This window comes from Bubalus kerabau, chromosome 5 (genome assembly GCF_029407905.1).
Source record: "Bubalus kerabau isolate K-KA32 ecotype Philippines breed swamp buffalo chromosome 5, PCC_UOA_SB_1v2, whole genome shotgun sequence".
NCBI lineage: Eukaryota > Metazoa > Chordata > Mammalia > Artiodactyla > Bovidae > Bubalus > Bubalus kerabau.
In genome coordinates this window covers 120,427,614-120,445,814 of record NC_073628.1, presented here as the reverse complement: position 1 = coordinate 120,445,814, position 18,201 = coordinate 120,427,614, and the positions used below count along the sequence as shown (strand labels likewise).

General features: G+C 43.0%; 1 protein-coding gene across 3 annotated transcripts in view; it reads right to left on the bottom strand.

Annotated features, from left to right (window-relative positions):
- Nucleotides 1-18,201, bottom strand: part of C5H1orf21 (chromosome 5 C1orf21 homolog) — a 246,881-nt gene that overhangs the window by 155,623 nt on the left and 73,057 nt on the right. For all 3 annotated transcript variants that reach the window (XM_055582917.1, XM_055582919.1, XM_055582918.1), the window contains exon 2: nucleotides 3,301-3,520. In XM_055582917.1, the coding sequence (XP_055438892.1) occupies nucleotides 3,301-3,394 (94 nt within the window). In that variant the 5' untranslated portion in view covers nucleotides 3,395-3,520. The remainder of the gene's footprint in view (nucleotides 1-3,300; nucleotides 3,521-18,201) is intronic.

Sequence of the window (18,201 nt, the reverse complement as noted above, 5' to 3'; positions counted from 1 at the left end):
GGTCTTTTCCAGTGAGTCAGCTCTTCACATCAGGTGGCCAAAGTATTGAAGTTTCAGCTTCAATATCAGTCCCTCTGATGAACAACCAGGACTGATCTCCCTCAGAATGGACTGGTTGGATCTCCTTGCAGTCCAAGACACTCTTAAGAGTCTTCTCCAACACCACAGTTCAAAAGCATCAATTCTTCAGCGCTCAGCTTTCTTTATAGTCCAACTCTCACATCCATACATGACCACTGGAAAAACCATAGCCTTGACTAGACAGACCTTTGTTGGCAAAGTAATGTCTCTGCTTTTTAATATGCTGTCGAGGTTGGTCATCACTTTCCTTCCAAGGAGTAAGCGTCTTTTAATTTCATGGCTGCAGTCACCATCTGCAGTGAGTTTGGAGCCCCAAAAAATAAAGTCTGACACTGTTTCCACTGTTTCCCCATCTATTTGCCATCAAGTGATGGGACCAGATGCCATGATCTTAGTTTTCTGAATGCTGAGCTTTAGGCCAACTTTTTCACTCTCCACTTTCACCTTCATCAAGAGGCTTTTTAGTTCCTCTTCACTTTCTGCCATAAGGGTGGTATCATCTGCATATCTGAGGTTATTGGTATTTCTCCCAGCAATCTTGATTCCAGCTTGTGCTTCTTCCAGCCCAGCGTTTCTCATGATGTACTCTGCATATAAGTTAAATAAGCAGGGTGACAATATACAGCCTTGACGTGCTCCTTTTCCTATTTGGAACCAGTCTGTTTTCCATGTCCAGTTCTAACTGTTGCTTCCTGACCTGCATACAGATTTCTCAAGAGGCAGGTTAGGTGGTCTGCTATTCCCATCTCTTTCAGAATTTTCCACAGTTTATTGTGATCCACATAGTCAAAGGCTTTGGCATAGTCAATAAAGCAGAAATAGATGTTTTTCTGGAACTCTCTCTCTTTTTCGATGATCCAGCGGATGTTGGCAATTTGATCTCTGGTTCCTTTGCCTTTCCTAAAACCAGCTTGAACATCTAGAAGTTCACGATTCAGGTACTGCTGAAGCCTGGCTTGGAGAATTTTGAGCATTCACTTTACTAGCGTGTGAGATGAGTGCAATTGTGCAGTAGTTTGAGCATTCTTTGGCATTGCCTTTCTTTGGAATTGGAATGAAAACTGACCTTTTTCAGTCTTGTGGCCACTGCTGAGTTTTCCATATTTGCTGGCATATTGAGTGCAGCACTTTCACAGCGTCATCTTTCAGGATTTGAAATAGCTCAACTGGAATTCCATCACCTCCACTAGCTTTGTTTGTAGTGATGCTTCCTAAGGCCCACTTGACTTCACACTCCAGGATGTCTGTCTCTAGGTGAGTGATCACACCATCATGATTATCTGGGTCATGAAGATCTTTTTTGTACAGTTCTTCTGTGTATTCTTGCCACCTCTTCTTAATATCTTCTGCTTCTGTTAAGTCCCTAACATTTCTTTCCTTTATTGAGCCCATCTTTGCATGAAATGTTCCCTTGGTATCTCTAATTTTCTTGAAGAGATCTCTAGTCTTTCCTGTTTTATTGTTTTACTCTATTTCTTTGCATTGATCACTGAGGAAAGCTTTCTTATCTCTCCTTGCTATTCTTTGGAACTCTGCATTCAAATGGGTATATCTTTCCTTTTCTCCTTTGCTTTCACTTCCCTTCTTTTCACAGCTATTTGTAAGGCCTTCTCAGACAGCCATTTTGCTTTTTTGCATTTTTTTTTCTTGGGGATGGTCTTGATTCCTGTCTCCTGTATAATGTCACAAACTTCCATCCATAGTTCATCAGGCACTCTATCAGATCTAGTGAAAATTTTATGTTTATGATATACTCAAGGTTGCAACAAAAACCTAATGGAGCAATATGTGAATAATAATTCATTCACAAGTTGTATAAAGAACCTTGATCAATTTTAAGCTCTAACAACTTTGCACAGTGATGTTTATTGTATTACCGTCTAAAAACGCAGTGATATGTCTCCGGTCAATAATGTGTTAAGATGCTCATATATTACCTCACAGTTCTTGGTTCTATAGGTAGCAACCACTAGAAGCAAGTTTGTTCCAGGCAACAAATACATCTCCTTGAAACAAACCAAAGGGAACCCTTCTTCCTCCATATATATGAGTCTACTTGTAATAGAGCATTATCCCTTCCACAGTGTTCCCAATTCTTCCCCAGGAAACTGAAGCGACCATTGCAATGGATCAAAGGCTAGAGACTAAAATGCCATAGAAGCTCTTGATAAAGACTGAATAGTGCAACTTGAGTTGTTTACATGTAAACATTATTTCAATAAGATTCTTTAATGAATAAGAGATGAAGAAGTGCTCTTATGAATAAAAGTGCCATGCAAATGTTAATGGGAATTATTGTTATCGTAATTCAGCAAAAACGGTTTCATCTTCTCTGACTAACTGGAATCCGGTACAAACACATAGCTACTATCCATCGGGGTAATCACTGATCTTGACAAACTCAAGATTAGGCAAACTCAAAACCTGTGAATGGCCAGGCATGGAACATTGGCGAGTGAACTGGGGTTGCTGTGCATTAACAGGGAAAGCTTAGCAGTTTATTGGAGACACTGCCTGACTGAGTGGGGAATTTGTACCCCACCCCACCAACTGCTGCCTCAGGAAATGGAAAATCTGTGTTGCCAGATCTTCTCAAGAAATCTGGGGTTTTGTGTGGAACATCCTGATTTTTAAAAGTTGTCTTTCATTTTATTTAAAAAAAAAAAATTCTCTGGGGGCCAAAGAAAATCCAGATGTGGCCATGGGCTGGCACTTTGTGACCTTTGCATTGCACAGTCTCAACTCACTATGAATCATCAGAGATGGTTAAAAGATGATTTCTAAACTCACTGCAATTGTATTTTTGGATCCGAGGATTTATAATTCACATAAACTTACAATAAACTCCAAGAAACAACACATTCCCTCAGTTATAAATCTTCACCCATTTTTGGACCTTCATGTTTCAGTCCCACAATTCTGGACCAGAACACCTGTGGCCACTGTCGGATGCACTTAAGTCCTATGAGTCCTGCAAAGCTTGATTTAAATGTGTGCTCTGTATAAAACCTCCATGGTCCTCCTCAAAGTCTTCCAGGTATAAATTATGATGAAACTGTCCAGTGTAAAAGATCTGCATCAATTTTTATCATATCTCATCGGCCCTTTACCCGCTCCCCCTGTCAAATGGAACACCACCATGACACTGCAGTTACTCACTCCTGCGAACACGAAAGGCCTAGATCAAGGGGGCCAAGAATGAAGCTCAGTGGCACTTACCGCCAAACACATCTCCGTTCTGGTAGTTCTTCCCTTTCTGGGCTTCCTCTTCGTTTTGAACAGTGGCAACATGCTTGGCAGAGGCACAGCCCATAGTCTCATTCGGTCAGCTTCCGCCGGGCTGAACTGCAAATCATCTCTACAGACACAGGGACATGTTGTTTTTCTTTAGACACAGGGAAAATCCACCTTCTTGCTGAGTCGGTCAAGATGGGTGCACCTGGAAGAAGACAGCGCCAGATCAGAATGCATAACACGAAGCCCTTGTCTCCACGTCCCCAGTGTTTCTTGCCTGAGTCCACTGGATGGGGGTGCGACCAGGCACTGCAGATGAAACACAGCATGGTCATTCTCATCTCACCCTGCACTCGGAAAGCAGGGTTGGAAGGCCTGCGCCCTGCACAACACGTGGCCGGACATTTTGAGGAGATAAAACATTTCTCTTTATTTACTCTAATAAATATTTGAGTGCTCCTGCTTGCCACATACAAACTTGAAGGGCCATCTAAGTTTGTTAATGTTCTGGAATCTCAGAAACCTTCAGAGGAAGGGAAGCACATGGATGGGATCCACTGAGTTCAGAAGGTTGGGAAAGTCCTCCATCTTTCTCATCTGGCCCTGTAGCCAGCAACTCCAGCAACTCCAGTTTCGCCTGGAGGGAGTGAGCTGGAGCATGGGCTAGTTTATGCATTTCTGGTAGGTTCTAAAAAATGATTCAATATTTTATCAGAGGTGACACTGTTTGGGAAGGAAGGAGATGGGAGAGATGTACTGACATTTTTAAAACCTCCTATACAATACAATGTATTAAGTACCATGATAAACATATCACAGGAATCTATGGCAATGCAGAATTCAAAAAAATAGATTAAACTGTGATCGGGCAAAGGCAGGAGTTAAAAGAAGAAGTGATATTTTGTAGCGTCTTAAAGTTTGGTAGAAACTTGCCAGGCTTGAAAGGATAGTAGCATCATCCAAATGTAAAGAACTGCCTGAGCTAAGACACTGGAGTGTGGAAGAGCATGGTGTGTGTGTGTGTGTGTGTGTGTGTGCGTGCATGCACACACGTGCATGCACATGTGTGTTCAGAGGAGTCAAGCAGGGGTGGGGCAGGGAAGAGGACTGCACTGCTGAGGCTTGTGAAGAGCCTGGAGGAAGCCTTGCTAACTTTACCCAATTTAATAAAGATAAACTATAAGATGTCGCAAGATAGAGGAAGTCCATTTGATCCAAATCTGAGAAGACTTTGAGAGATACCGAATTAGTAGCATTCAAATCCTTTCTGTCAACCTAGTACAGTATTTAAAGAAACAGTACTGAAATATGAGACAAGAAGAAGCGGAGACAGGACTCAGTTCCAGAGGCAGAAGGGAGAAAACTCCTCTCCAAGCAGGCGGCTGCCAAGGGCTGCGGCTTTGCCCTACAGGGCAGCACTGTCTCAGGGTCCACCTCCCCCTCATTCTGCATCATCAGGTAAGGTGACAGGGTGGGTTCCCAGAATGAATTCCTTACTTTCCAAAGCGGAACGTGGGAAAACAACTTCACGCATACACAAGAGAGCAAGCTGAAGTGGAGAGGAAACCTCCCGTCCCCTTCCAGTCTGTTGCCGCCTCCTCATAACAAACACCGTGAAAACAGGAAGGAGAGTGGGAACCCTAGCGAAATCCTGAAGGACAATAGGAATTCAGAGACAGTTTGCAACCCTCCTCTCTGGGAGTCCCCTTGCTTTTCTTTTCCTCATTCCTATTTCGTGTGGACAGCTTCACAAGCTACCCAAGAAATTAATGTAAGAATCTAAGATGTGAATTATTCTTTGCTTCTCCCCAAAAGCATTGTGTGCTGTTTCTTCTGTTTTAAAAGCTGTGTTTGTTTGTAGCAACAAATCTTACTTGAATTTGAAAAGCTGAAGTCACATGAAAAATCACATTGCAGAGGGCAATCAAAAATAAAATATATTTTAAAACTTGTCAAAGGATTTCTCTGTTACTCAGGCATGGAAGTGAGGGGCATGTTAACAAGCAGATTAGATATGATTCTAATTAGACACTTAAAATTCAAGTGATGACTCGGGAAGTCTTCATTTAATTGTATTTTTTTAAAAAGCACGATCAATCAAAATGAGTTCTCTCCAAATCACAGTTAGGTGCAGATTTTGTTTCTGAAACACACACACTACGTATTTTATTACAGTAATTTAATTTTAAGAGTGAAGTTTTCCAATTTTACAACTTCATCAGGAATATATTTTAATATTTTGTCCATTTCAAAGGAGATAATTATGAAATTATATGAGAGGCAGAAGATTCACAATTCTCAAAATGAACCATGGAGTACTGGGGAGTTTTTGTTACTATGTCATCAGGACTCCGCACATAAACCACTGTGCATTCATTCATTCATTCAACAGATATTTACTGAAAAATACTAAGTGACAGACACGTTTTTGGAAGACCCTGTGTAGAGAAACAAAAACAGGACCAGTCTCCTCCCCGTCCCTATAACATGAACACTCAGAGAAAGGAGATCATGAGAAAGATCAGTTTCACAATGTGGTACAGCAACTGCCAGTCAAATATAGGATGACAAGGGAATTCACCCCACAGGTACCTGATTCAGCCTTGAAATCATGAATGTCAAGAAAAGTTGGATTTGAGATCTCACCACAGCTGAATAAACATCACTAAACCACCCCCCTCCCCTACAAACTACATTTCTTTTATAGTCTGATGTAATGTCAAGGTTTCATTTCTACTGAAAATTCTCTTACTTACGTTAATCCAACTGCAACCTCAAATTAAGGAGACCTTCAGAAATGAACCCCTACCGACTGCCACCATCATCTGCTCAAAGTTTCCCTGGGGTTTCCCTTGTGGTCCAGGGGATAAGAATCCACCTGTGAATGCAGGAGACGTGGGTTCCATCCCTGGACTGGGGAGATCCCATGTGCCGTGAACAGCTAAGTCTGTGCCACAACTACTCAGCCTGTGCTTGAGAGCCCGGGAATTGCAACTCCTGAGGCCCATGCACCCTACAGCCTGTGCTTGGCCACAAGAGAAGCCGCTGCAAAGAGAAGCCTGTGAACCGCAACTAGAGAGTAAGACTAGAGTCGCCCCCAGTCACCTGAACTACAGAAAACCTGAGGGCAGCAACCCAGACACCCTGCAACCAAAACTAAAGAGATAAATAAATTTTTTTTTAATAAAAGAAAGCTTCCCTTCAGTTTCTACTTACTACCTTTCACATAAATCCAAGCATATTTTTTTAGTTTCCACTTTTCCATGAGTTTTGTTCAGCTTATCTCTCCCAGCTCCCACATCATCTATTCATTGACGCCCCTGAAACTACCCCACTTAGGGAAGGCTTAGGGTGCCAATGAGCATGGAGAGACCCGAGTACCGAGCAGACAGTCTCGTTCTCACATATTGTCATTAACAGCATGTGATTTATTTCTGAAGTCACAGATCACAGGCTGAGAATTAAACTGAAGCATTTCTTTGATGGGATCTTCTAATACCAAGTCTCACTGAGGATGATTTTTTAAAAACTAAATAATCTATACGTAAGATCATCAGTTCAGTCGTGTCCAGCTCTTTGCGACCCCATGGACTGCAGCACCTGTCCATCACCAACTCCCAGAACTTGGTCAAACTCGTGTCCATTGAGTTGGTGATGCCATCCAACCATCTTGTCCTCTGTCATCCCCTTCTCCTCCTGCCTTTCAGGAGATGTAAGATCATCAGGCAGCTCAAAAACATGGGGTCCAATTAATAGCCCACATGAGTGTGTGTTAGTTGCTCAGTTGTGACTGATTCTTTGCAACCCCATGGACTATAGCCCATCAGGCTCCTCTGTCCATGGAATTCTTTAGGCAAAAACTGTGTAAAAATCTCCCCAAGTGGCTGAATGGCTATATTATCCTGTATCATGAAATTAGAAGCTGCAAATCCCTCTCCACAATGTTACACACTAAATTAATACCACACCATCTTTTAATTTATTTTTGGCTGTGCTGGGTCTTCCTTGCGGCACTGGCTTTTCTCTAGTTGCAGTGAGCGGGACTACTCTTTAGATGTGGTATGAGGGCTTCTCATTGCGGTGGCTTTTCTTATTTCAGAGCATGGGCTCTAGAGCCTGTGGGCTTCAGTAGTTGTGGCACCTGGGTGCAGCAATTGTGGTTTGTAGGCTCCAGAGAACAGGCTCAATAGTTGTGGTACATGGGCTTAGTTGCTCCTTGGCATGTGGGATCTTCCCAGACCAGGGATTGAACCTGTCTCCTGCTTTGGCAAGCGGATTCTTTACCACTGAGCCACCATGGAAGCCCTCTTGCCAACTTTACAGGATATTTTTCACGCTTTGATACAATTTGTAAATCCAATTCAAAAATTTTCAAAAGAACTCACAAATCTGTAATCATGCATGTTTACCCCTCCCCTCCTTACACTATGCCTCAAGGCTCCTCAGGTAATACTTTAGATATCCACAGGGGAATTATTGTTCCAGCACACTTCACATTGTAACATGAAGAAGTTCTTTGCTGTACGTAAGTCCTTACTTTTTTATGTGATACATTTGGCCCTTTTATAAGAAAAGATTATGGATTTATGATGACTTTTTTTCTTTTTTTCAATGCAGATGATCTCTCTATTTTTTAAAATTTTTTCCAGCTTATGGAAGAACAATTGACAAAACTAAAATTTACTGAAAGCATTCAAGGGAATACTTCAATATACTATATTTGTGAAGGGATTCCCACCAAGTTAATTAACATATTTATCACTTCATATATTTACTCTTTAAAAATGAGAACACAGTTCTACTCTCTCAGCAACTTCCAATCATACAATATGGTGTTATTAACTACAGTCACCATGTGATACCCTGGACCTTATTCATCTACGACTGAAAGTTTGTACCCTTTTATCGGTCTCAACTTATTTCTCCCAGCCTCTGGCAACCACAATTTTACCCTCCATTTGTATGAGTTTGACTTTTAAATTTTAAGATTCTACGCAGGCTTCCCTGGCTCAGTGGTAAAGAATCTGCCTGCCAATGCAGGTTCAATCCCTGCTCTGGGAAGATCCCAGATGCCGCGGAGCAACTAAGCCTGTGCACCACAACCATTGAGACTGTGCTCTGGAGCCTGGGAGCCACAAGCACTGAAGCCCGCACTCCCCCGAGCTCATGCTCTGCAACAAGAGAAGCCACCACAGTGAGAAACCTGCACAGTGCAAGAAAGAGCGGCCCCCGCTCACCATAACTCGAGAAAAACCTGCACAGCAAGAAGATCCAGCACAGCCAAAATAAATAGATTAAAAGAAAAAAAAAAAGATCCTGTGCAAAAGTAATACCATGCAGTATCTGTCTTTCTCTGTCTGGCTTACTTCACTTAGCGTAATTTCTTCCAGGTTCATCCATATAGTTGCAACTGGTAGGATTTCCTTCATAATCGGGCTGAATCATATTCCTCTGTGTGAGTGTGTGTGTGTGACATTTTCTTGATTCATTCACTGAAGGACACTTAGGTTGCTTCCACACCTTGACTATAGTGAATAATGCTGCAATAAATGGAAGTGCAGATATCCCTTCAAGATAATAATTACATATATGTTCAGAATTGCGACTGTGGATGGCTTTTTCCTTTACCTTAACTTTATGAACTGGAATCATAACTTTATCAGAAAAAACCTACTTCCATAAAATGGGGAAGGAATAAAATACGCAAAATCTGTTTTAAGAAAAATCAGAGAAATATCTGACCTTTTTTTAAACAAAGGTTATGCAAAATATTTCTGCTTACATAATATTATGGATAATTTCACTTTTCACCAATTAATCATGGATTTTTTTCATTTTGGATGGAAAAGTCAAAAATATTGTAGACAGTTCTCTTGTTAAAAGAGATACTTCTAAAAAGTGAATTTAAAATGATAAACTCCATAAAGAGACCCTAGGCCAGAAAGAATGCGAAGGCACCACATGGAGCTTGGAGGACTAGAGAAAAATTGAATTGTGATTGCAATGGGCACACAGAGAGCTATGAAGTCAGCAGTTAAGAAAAAGATAATAGGCACATTATTAATAGATCAGGAGCAAAGTGTCCCCCCTTTCCTCCTTTGATTAAAAAGGGAAATCAAGACAAGGCAACATCTAAAAACTCCTTTCTTTTATCGAAGAAAGAGCCAACATCCAAGCTCCACAAAGAAAAAAATATATATATAAATAACTAATCAGTCTGTGTGCCCATCTGTTCTGCTTCGCTGTAATGAGTGTTAATACAGCAACCCACTGGGGGGAAGAAGAAAGACTGCTAAAAGGGATTTCTCATTTTGAAGCTCTGGTATCCTTGGGCTACTGTTAACACCATTTCACATTTCATTGTGCATGTTAAAGATAATACACAAAGAGATGCCACATTTGACATGTGGATAGTCTGGAAAAGTCAAACCTCCCTATTGCCCAGGATTTGCTGGCATCACAAAAGATATTCATTCCTCGCCTCACACTCATTTGGTGACATGGCAATTGACAACATGCTATTAATGCCAAAGAAATAGGAATATCTGCTTCTTCTTTCTCTATGGGAAAACTCTCACTTTTTCAAATAATAATTGTACAGAGATATCTCTCAGAAACATAACAATAGTAAGTCCTATACATTTCTGATGGATTTCTGCAGTAGGAGATTGCGACAAGGAGGCAAGGTGACAAGTGGAAAGAGAATTAGAGGGGCAGTGAGGATGCTGAGCTCTGGTCTCAGGCATCACACACCTCTCTTGGTACCAAGGCTGGGCTTCCTCTCTGAGCCTTTTCCTTTGATTCTACGATCTACCTGAACATAAATCCAAGTGATACTGAAGAATGAAATTACCACTTGTAAAAAGGCCATTTCTTACCTAGACTCAATTTATTTACAAACTTTGTTTCAACACTTACCCAGTTAAGATATACTTGCAATTTTTTCCCCAAAATATTTCAGGAAACGCTTTGAAGTCTAAAGATTATTGCCAATTATGTTTTGGCCCAAGGGTGTTGATTTCAATTATGTATCCAGTGAAAAAATGAACAAGGCTTGGCCATCTTATTTTCTCTTTTCTATTCTGCCTTTCATAGATAAAAATATATTTTTTTAAGTGTTTCTTACAGAGAGTTGGATGGGAAAAGCTTGTGGTATAACTGTTCTTCAGCTAAGGATTTTAGAGTTTGGTGTCTTTACCCTGTAGCTAAAAACTCTATTCCTGTATTGACTATATGTGTTCACACAAGTTCATGCATGGCTGACACTATTTCTGGGAAGGCAAGAGAGGAAAACACCTGATCCCGATAAAGACTCGGCATCCACCCCAGGGTGAAGCTATGCAGAAGAATTACTCTGTTCCTCGATTTGTTCCTCTGTGATCAAGGCCAATGGCAGATACTCCTGGACTTGGAAGTCTACCTTTTCCCCCTTCTTTGTTCACGTATGCTCAGTTGTGTCTGACCCTTTGCAACCCCATGGATTGCAGCCCATCCGGCTCCTCTCTTCATGGAATTTTCCAGGCAAGAATACTAAAGCAGCGTTGCCATTTTCTACTCCAAGGGATCTTCCCGACCCAGGGATTGAACCCACGTCTCTTGAGTCTCCTGCATTGGCAGGCAGATTCTTTACCACTGCACCACTTGGGAAGCCCTTTCCCACTTTCAAGACTTGGAATATCAAAGGGATTTCCAGGAAGTTGCCAACCTGTGTCAGTGAGGAACCTTCTATACCCAGACACCCATGACTGGCATCTTTTGCCAGCTGTGCTAGCTGGTTCATCATGTCACCTGGGACAAATCTATGTGGATTCCTTGTCAGTATCCTAATAATAACAGCTGTTCTCCCTCTTTTACGGGTTTTTTGGAAACCTAGGTAGATTGTGACATGCTTTGCAAGGCTCTTATAAATGCAAGGTAATCTTCTGTTGTGTGCACTCTGCTCTGCCATGTGCCTGCCATTACTTATCAGCCTCATGGCTTTTCAGGAGCCTTGGGTGCAGTCAGTTTGCCCAGAGGGATCCCCCTATGTGGCCCTGGAGAAAATGAGAGAAAAACAGATGGAAAGGAAAGAATAAAGATCAAAAAAATGACTAGAACATGTAGGTTCTAAGTACGAAGTACTAAAAGGGCAAATCTGATTTTAATCTAAGCACAAAAAATCATGATTCTTCCCAAATAGCCAGTGAAGGATGAACTGGGTGAGCTGTGTGTTGAGACATATTGTAGAAGAACAGACATGACTCCTGCCTTTGAAGGACTAGCATTCAGACAGGGCTAACGGAACATAAACATAATAAAGTAAAAGAAAATTCCAACTACTAATGTACACTACAGGGGAAGAAATGATGGGAGATGTTCTTTGAAGTCACAGCATATTTCAAGCTAATTATGTTAGTGCTTGTCTCAGCTATTTATCTATTTTTGGCTGTGCTGGGCCTTTGTTACCGTGTGTGGGCTTTCTCCAGTGGCAGCCGGCAGGGGCTACTCTCCAGCCGTGGAGTGCGGGCTGCTCACCGCCGCGGCTTCTCTTGTTGTGGAGCGTGGGCACTAGGCCACGTGGGCTTGGTAGCTGTGGCTCCCTCAAGCTTAGCTGCACTCCAGCATGTGGGATCTTCCCAGGCTAGGGATTGAACCTGGGGTCTCCTGGACCACCAGGAAGTTCTCAGCTTTGTTTAACGCAACAAGAGATGTAGAAACACCCAGCATCACGTGCTACCCTTAGCAGACACTGGGTGAGAGACCCTCATTTACGGACGAAGAAGACAGTTGAACACATGTTGTGAGCTGCTGATCCTCCAACACCATAAACTACAACAGAACTGCAGCTGGATTGTGTGATAGTCGCTCAGTCGTGTCCTCCTCTTTGTGATCCCACAGACTGCAGCCCGCCAGGCTCCTCCGTCCATGGAATTCTCCAAGTGAGAATACTGGAGCGGGTTGCTGTTCCCTTCTCCAGGGGATCTTCCCAACCTAGGGATTGAACCTGGGTCTCCCACATTGCAAGCAGATTCTTTACCAGCTGAGCCACCAGGGAAGCATTCCTTGGAAACCTGAGTCTTACTTCTGTGGTGCTGAAGACAAGAGTTGAATGCCACTGTTCTTTGATGCACACACTGGGAAAGCACAGGGGGTGTTTTCCACACTGAATTACAAAGACAACTTTTATACAAGGCTAGTGTGTTCCACCGGAGAAAGCAATGGCACCCCACTCCAGTACTCTTGCCTGGAAAATCCCATGGACAGAGGAGCCTGGTAGGCTGCAGTCCATGGGGTCGCCAAGAGTCGGATACGACTGAGCGACTTCCTTTTCACTTTTCTCTTTCATGCATTGGGGAAGGAAATGGCAACCCACTCCAGTGTTCTTGCCTGGAGAATCCCAGGGTCAGGGGACCCTGGTGGGCTGCCGTCTATGGGGTCGCACAGAGTTGGACACGACTAAAGCGACTTAGCAGCAGCAGCAGCGTGTTCCACATTTCTCATTCAATTTAATCTCTAAACTTCAGCCTTAAACAGATTACTGTGGTAGATAAAAAAGAAATACGACCAACCAACACATAAGATATGAATTATCTAAACTAACCATTAGGAGAAAATGTGAGAATCCTTTAAAAATAAAAAAGCCAGCTGATATTTCACTTGCGGATTTTGGTTCTAATATTTGAGTATGTGTATGTTTCATATCCTCAGAACTATAAAAACTTTCAGCAACGTAATGTAGCAACACTTTGATAAGATCTGAATGCTAGAAATGGAAAAAGTATTTCTCTCAAAATCTAAAGGCACATCCCTCTTTCCTCCCACAGCAAACTCTTCCCTTTTCCCTCCCTGCCACAGTAAGTGAACCCATCCATCAGAGACCACTATAAACTCTGGCCTAAGATCTCTTTCCTTGTGCTTTGCCTCAGGCCACACAATCCCAGGTCTGAGGAGAGCCAGCAATGATCTAGTGATTGAGTAAATCCATCACTTTCCTGCTGGGCGGACGGCTATTCACTGAAATGAGTGTCCCTAAGAGAAAGCTTTGGCTGCCTGCTAGAACCTTCAAGTTCTATCCAGAACAGCTCCATTTCTGGAAATGCCCTGAAAACCTAGAGAAGGCAAATAGATAAAAACTCTTTGTTGGTGAAGGGCTCAATTTCTCTCTTATACATACAGAATAAAAATTCTGGTGATGCAAAGATCACCTCCAGTATTTTGTGATTTTGTAAAGGAAAGGAGTTGGGTGGCTTTGGGCAAGTTATTGACTTCAGAGGGCCTTGAGATCTCATTTATGAGATGGATAAAACCACCTGAATTTTGAGGGAGTAGATGAGATGATATACGTTAACAGCGTAGCACAGCATCTGGCCATCAGCAAGTAATCAATACATGACGTTACTGCCACTCTCACCACCATCATCACGACTGTGATGGAGACGAACTTTACAAAGAAAGGGGCAGGGGCAAAAGAGACCAGAAAGAAGGGACAGAAGAGAGATGAGAGGTCAACTGTGGTAGCTTAGCTCTTCTTAGGAACAAAACCAAAGCAGGCAGATGGAATGCAGATGGAGACCGAGAGACAGCAGCTCTGCAGCAGGACAGACTCATGGCCTCACTGCAGCAGTGCCCGCATCTCTGCAGCGCTGGAGGTGGGCAGGCCAGCCCCCGTGGGGACATCCCAGGGCTCTGAAGGCAGAGGCCGCTGTGTGCGGACAAGCTGAAGGTCACTGAGCTTCCCTAAGCTTGGTCACAGCTGCATGACTGCCACTCACATCTTCCCCTCGTGTGTTTATGTGCCTCTTTCCTTTAACAGACAGGCGTCCAAGGTCACGACCATGTCCTAATTATTCCTCTCTATATTCCTTCCAGCACAGGTCAGGCACACAGTAGGTCTGCAGTAGATGCTGAGCAGATGAATTCTCTTGGAAACTTCTTTTCACAAAGAGACATGGGGGGCTTTTAAGGGAGGGAGCTCTCCTCCACCCCAGGTCCTAGGTCACCTGCATGGACCTCTTTAGCATACATCGCCAATAGCTACAGTTAAAAGTGTTCATCTGAGCTATTATAGGCCACTTAAAATTATGTTCGGTATCTGATCCCTAAAAAGACAGAGAGTTATATGTAACACTTACTAGAAGAATGGAATTCTGGAAGCATTTGGCATTTGTATAGCTGTCCCCGGGCTTTCCTGGTAGCCCAGCTGGTAAAGACTCCTTCTGCAAAGCAGGAGACCCCAGTTCGATTCCTGGGTTGGGAGGAGGGCATGGCAACCCACTCCAGTATTCTTGTCTGGAGAATCCCCAAGGACAGAGGGGCCTGGTGGGCTACAGTGCATAGGGTTGCAGAGAGTCAGACATGACTGAGTGACTAAGCACTCACACCCACAGTTGTCCCTAATGTGCCCCAGAAAATTGGGCCGCTTATTTATTTCAACAATCTTTTTTTTTTTTTTTTTTTTTGGTAACTTGTTTAGTTCTCAACATTTCACTAGGGACCGGAGATTCCAAAATGGATAAGTCAGCCAGACCTTGATGTGCATTTCCTGACTGTCAATTAGAATCCAAAGATGTTGAGCAGCGCTTTTAAAACTCAACCATCTGAAAAATCAAAGGTTTGTTTTTGCTTTTGCTGTAATTTAAATCTCTGCTGAGTTTTTCATGACAAAGAACTATTTACGGAAGATGTTCTCAGAGGGCCAAACAAATTGAAAGTATAAATACCATTTCAGGTAGCACAAATCAATGCCCCTTTAACCTACAGAGTTAAAAAACAAAAAACAAACAAAAGCACTTCAGTTCTCATGCTGCTCTCAAGAAAGGCACAAGACTTTGGGAACTTCATCGATTATGTAGAGCTTGGCCAAAAATTACATTCCGTGTGATCATCTACTTAAAACAAAAGGTAAGAAGCTGAGAGAAGAGACCCAGGAGGACAATGTCATGGGAGAAATAGCCACTGCTCCCTGATGTACCAGCGGATGCTATTCTCTGGCTCCTGACTCTGTACTGGGGGGTCTACCCATGCACCTACCATCATTTCAGTGATGTTTAGTGGGGTTTGAGACCACAAACACATAAAGAGAGGACAAGGAGCTCTTCCCTAGCCTTGACGCTCATCTTCAGTCACTGAAACGTTCTTTAATAAAGGAACATCTAGGGTTACAGGTTACAAGCTATGATGACCTTGCAAATGTTACCAAAATTTGCAGTCTACTCTAAAAATTATTTGAAATCAGCCCATTTGAAGTAGCATAATTAGTGAACACGATGTTCCTTCCCACTTATCCAGAAAAATGAACTTTAAAAAAGAGACCAGAGCTACAAGCTCAGTAGGACCAGACAACACTGCTGCTGCTAAGTCGCTTCAGTCGTGTCCAACTCTGTGCAACCCCAGAGATGGCAGCCCACCAGGCTCTGTCATCCCTGGGATTCTCCATGCAAGAACACTGGAGTGGGTTGCCATTTCCTTCTCCAATGCATGAAAGTGAAAAGTGAAAGTGAAGTTGCTCAGTCGTGTCTGACTCTTAGCGACCCCATGGACTGCAGCCTACCAGGCTCCTCCACCCATGGGATTTTCCAGGCAAGAGTACTGGAGTGGGGTGCCATTGCCTTCTCCACCAGACAACACAGGAGCCACCAAACTGGGGCCTGCCCACAGGAGACCAAGGCTCAGCATCCAGTTGCCCCAGCTAGCACCTCTGGGCACTAACGTTCTCCAGAGATCCACCTTCGGTTCCAGCCTGACACATGAAGGTTTCAAGTCTTCATCTGAATAAAGAACTAAATGGATGGTTTGATGATAAACTCTTCTACTGGAGAGAGACACGGCAGAAATACTACATTTAGAACCTGACCACATTCTATTCTAACAGGGCCTTTACTCAGCTGTCATCTCTAGGGATGGTCAAGCTGGGATCTCTAGAGGGGTCCATGCTGAGGAGGCTTTGGTCCTGGATATGACAAAGGCATATCTGGTAGGCTGCTTGATATCCCTGTGTCGGGGGAGATGTCACCCCTATATCACCTATATTACATCACTGCCATTACCACCCCAGGAATGGTACTACAAAAATGTGTGTGCACGCTAAGTCGCTTCAGTGGTGTCTGACTCCTTGGGACCCTATGGACTGTAACCCGCCAGGCTCCTGTGTCCATGGGATTCTCCAGGCAAAAATACTGGTGTGTAAAAGACATCAATTTTCTCATTCCAAGATCTCCCTGAAAATTATAAAGAATTTTTAGGATTCAAACTTAAATTTGTATTTGTAAACCATGTTCTGGACTCAGCTTTTCACTATTCATCAGCATTTTCTAGGCTATAGTTTTTGTTTGTGTCTTTGCTGCTCAAGGGCTTCCCTTGTGGCTCAGTTGGTAAAGAATCTGCCTGCAATGAGGGAGACCTGGGTTCGATCTCTGTGTTGGAAAGATCCCCTGGAGAAGGGAAAGGCTACCCACTCCACTTCTGGCCTAGAGAACCCCATGGACTGTATAGTCCATGGAGTCACAAGGAGTCGGACATGACTGAGCGATTTGCACTTCACTTCACCTTACTTGCTGTTCTGAGAAAGGAAACATTTAAAAAGCCATGTCCAATGAACATTAGGATGGTCCTATTGGCAGTTTTAAAAACATGAGAACATGATTAAAAATTTTAGTAAAAAAAAATTGTACTTCTCATAAGTTAGTAATTATCCATTAATTAGTTTTCTACGATAAAGACAAATTAAGATTCTCAGCGCATTGATTCCATCGAGACCTTCCCCTGGCCCCAAACCCTCCAAGACTCATTAATGCCTCTGGGGTAAAACCTGAGATACCCGGACTTTCAAGCTAGATACTGAGGTCAAGGTTCTGAACTTTGCAGATGAGAAGACTGAAGACTGAGGAGTTTAGGTGACTAAGTCAGGGTCCCTTAGGACCCAGAGGCATTGACTCACTGTTTCCTCTTCCTACTGCTCCAAGGTAACATCTTCTTCATCACTTCAGGTGGGTCTCATAGACCACCCTTCTCCTTCAACACTCTGTTCACAAGCCCACCTCTCTACTTCTGCTTCAGCCTTTACTTTTCCAGGAAGAAGCTTCATACCATTTCACACCTTCCATCAATTTTCTATTTCCTCAACTCTTACTCGTAGAGTCAATTATTCCACATTTCTTAGGCCTCTCTCTCTAAATAGTCACTAAGTGCTTTGAGGCAGAAATCACCTTCTGTATTTGTCTCCTCTGTTATATCGAAAGCCCGGCTAGACACAGAGTAGGAACTCAATAAACCCTCTTCAAAACAGTGACCAGCAGGCTGGCCTTGTCACCCCATCTCTGCACTGGCTATCCTCTGCCTAGAAGGTTCTCTGTCCTCACCTTTGCCTGGCTAAACTCTGGTTTGCATGAGCTGTCACTGCCCAAAGGTCTCAGAAGACCCGATAGCCCCCTTCAAAGCTGTCATAAAGGGCAGAATATTCTTAATTCCTAAAGGTCTGTCTATTGGTCCCATAAGTCTAGAGCATAAACTCCATGGGGGATACAGATGATCTGTTTCTTGCTTCCTACTGTATCCCTAGCTTCCAACAGTGTTTAGCTGAGGATATGTGCTCAGGCAATAAATAAGAAATGGAGTTGTCCTCCAGAAGAAAGTTTGAACTCCTCATGGAAATCAAGGCTTTCCGTCCACATCTCCAATTTCATCCAACTTCCTCCAGGCATATTGCTCTAGCCAGTCTAGTCTCTAGCTACTAACCCCTGAACATATTTTCATATTCTAACCTGAAATGCCTCTGCTCATAGTCTCACCTTAGATAGAAAGCCCTCCTGTTATTCATCTCCGCCTGTTATTCAAATTCTACCCATCCTTCAAGGTCCAGAACAAGCCTTATCACCTCTAAGAAACCTTGCTCCAGGCCACACAGATCTT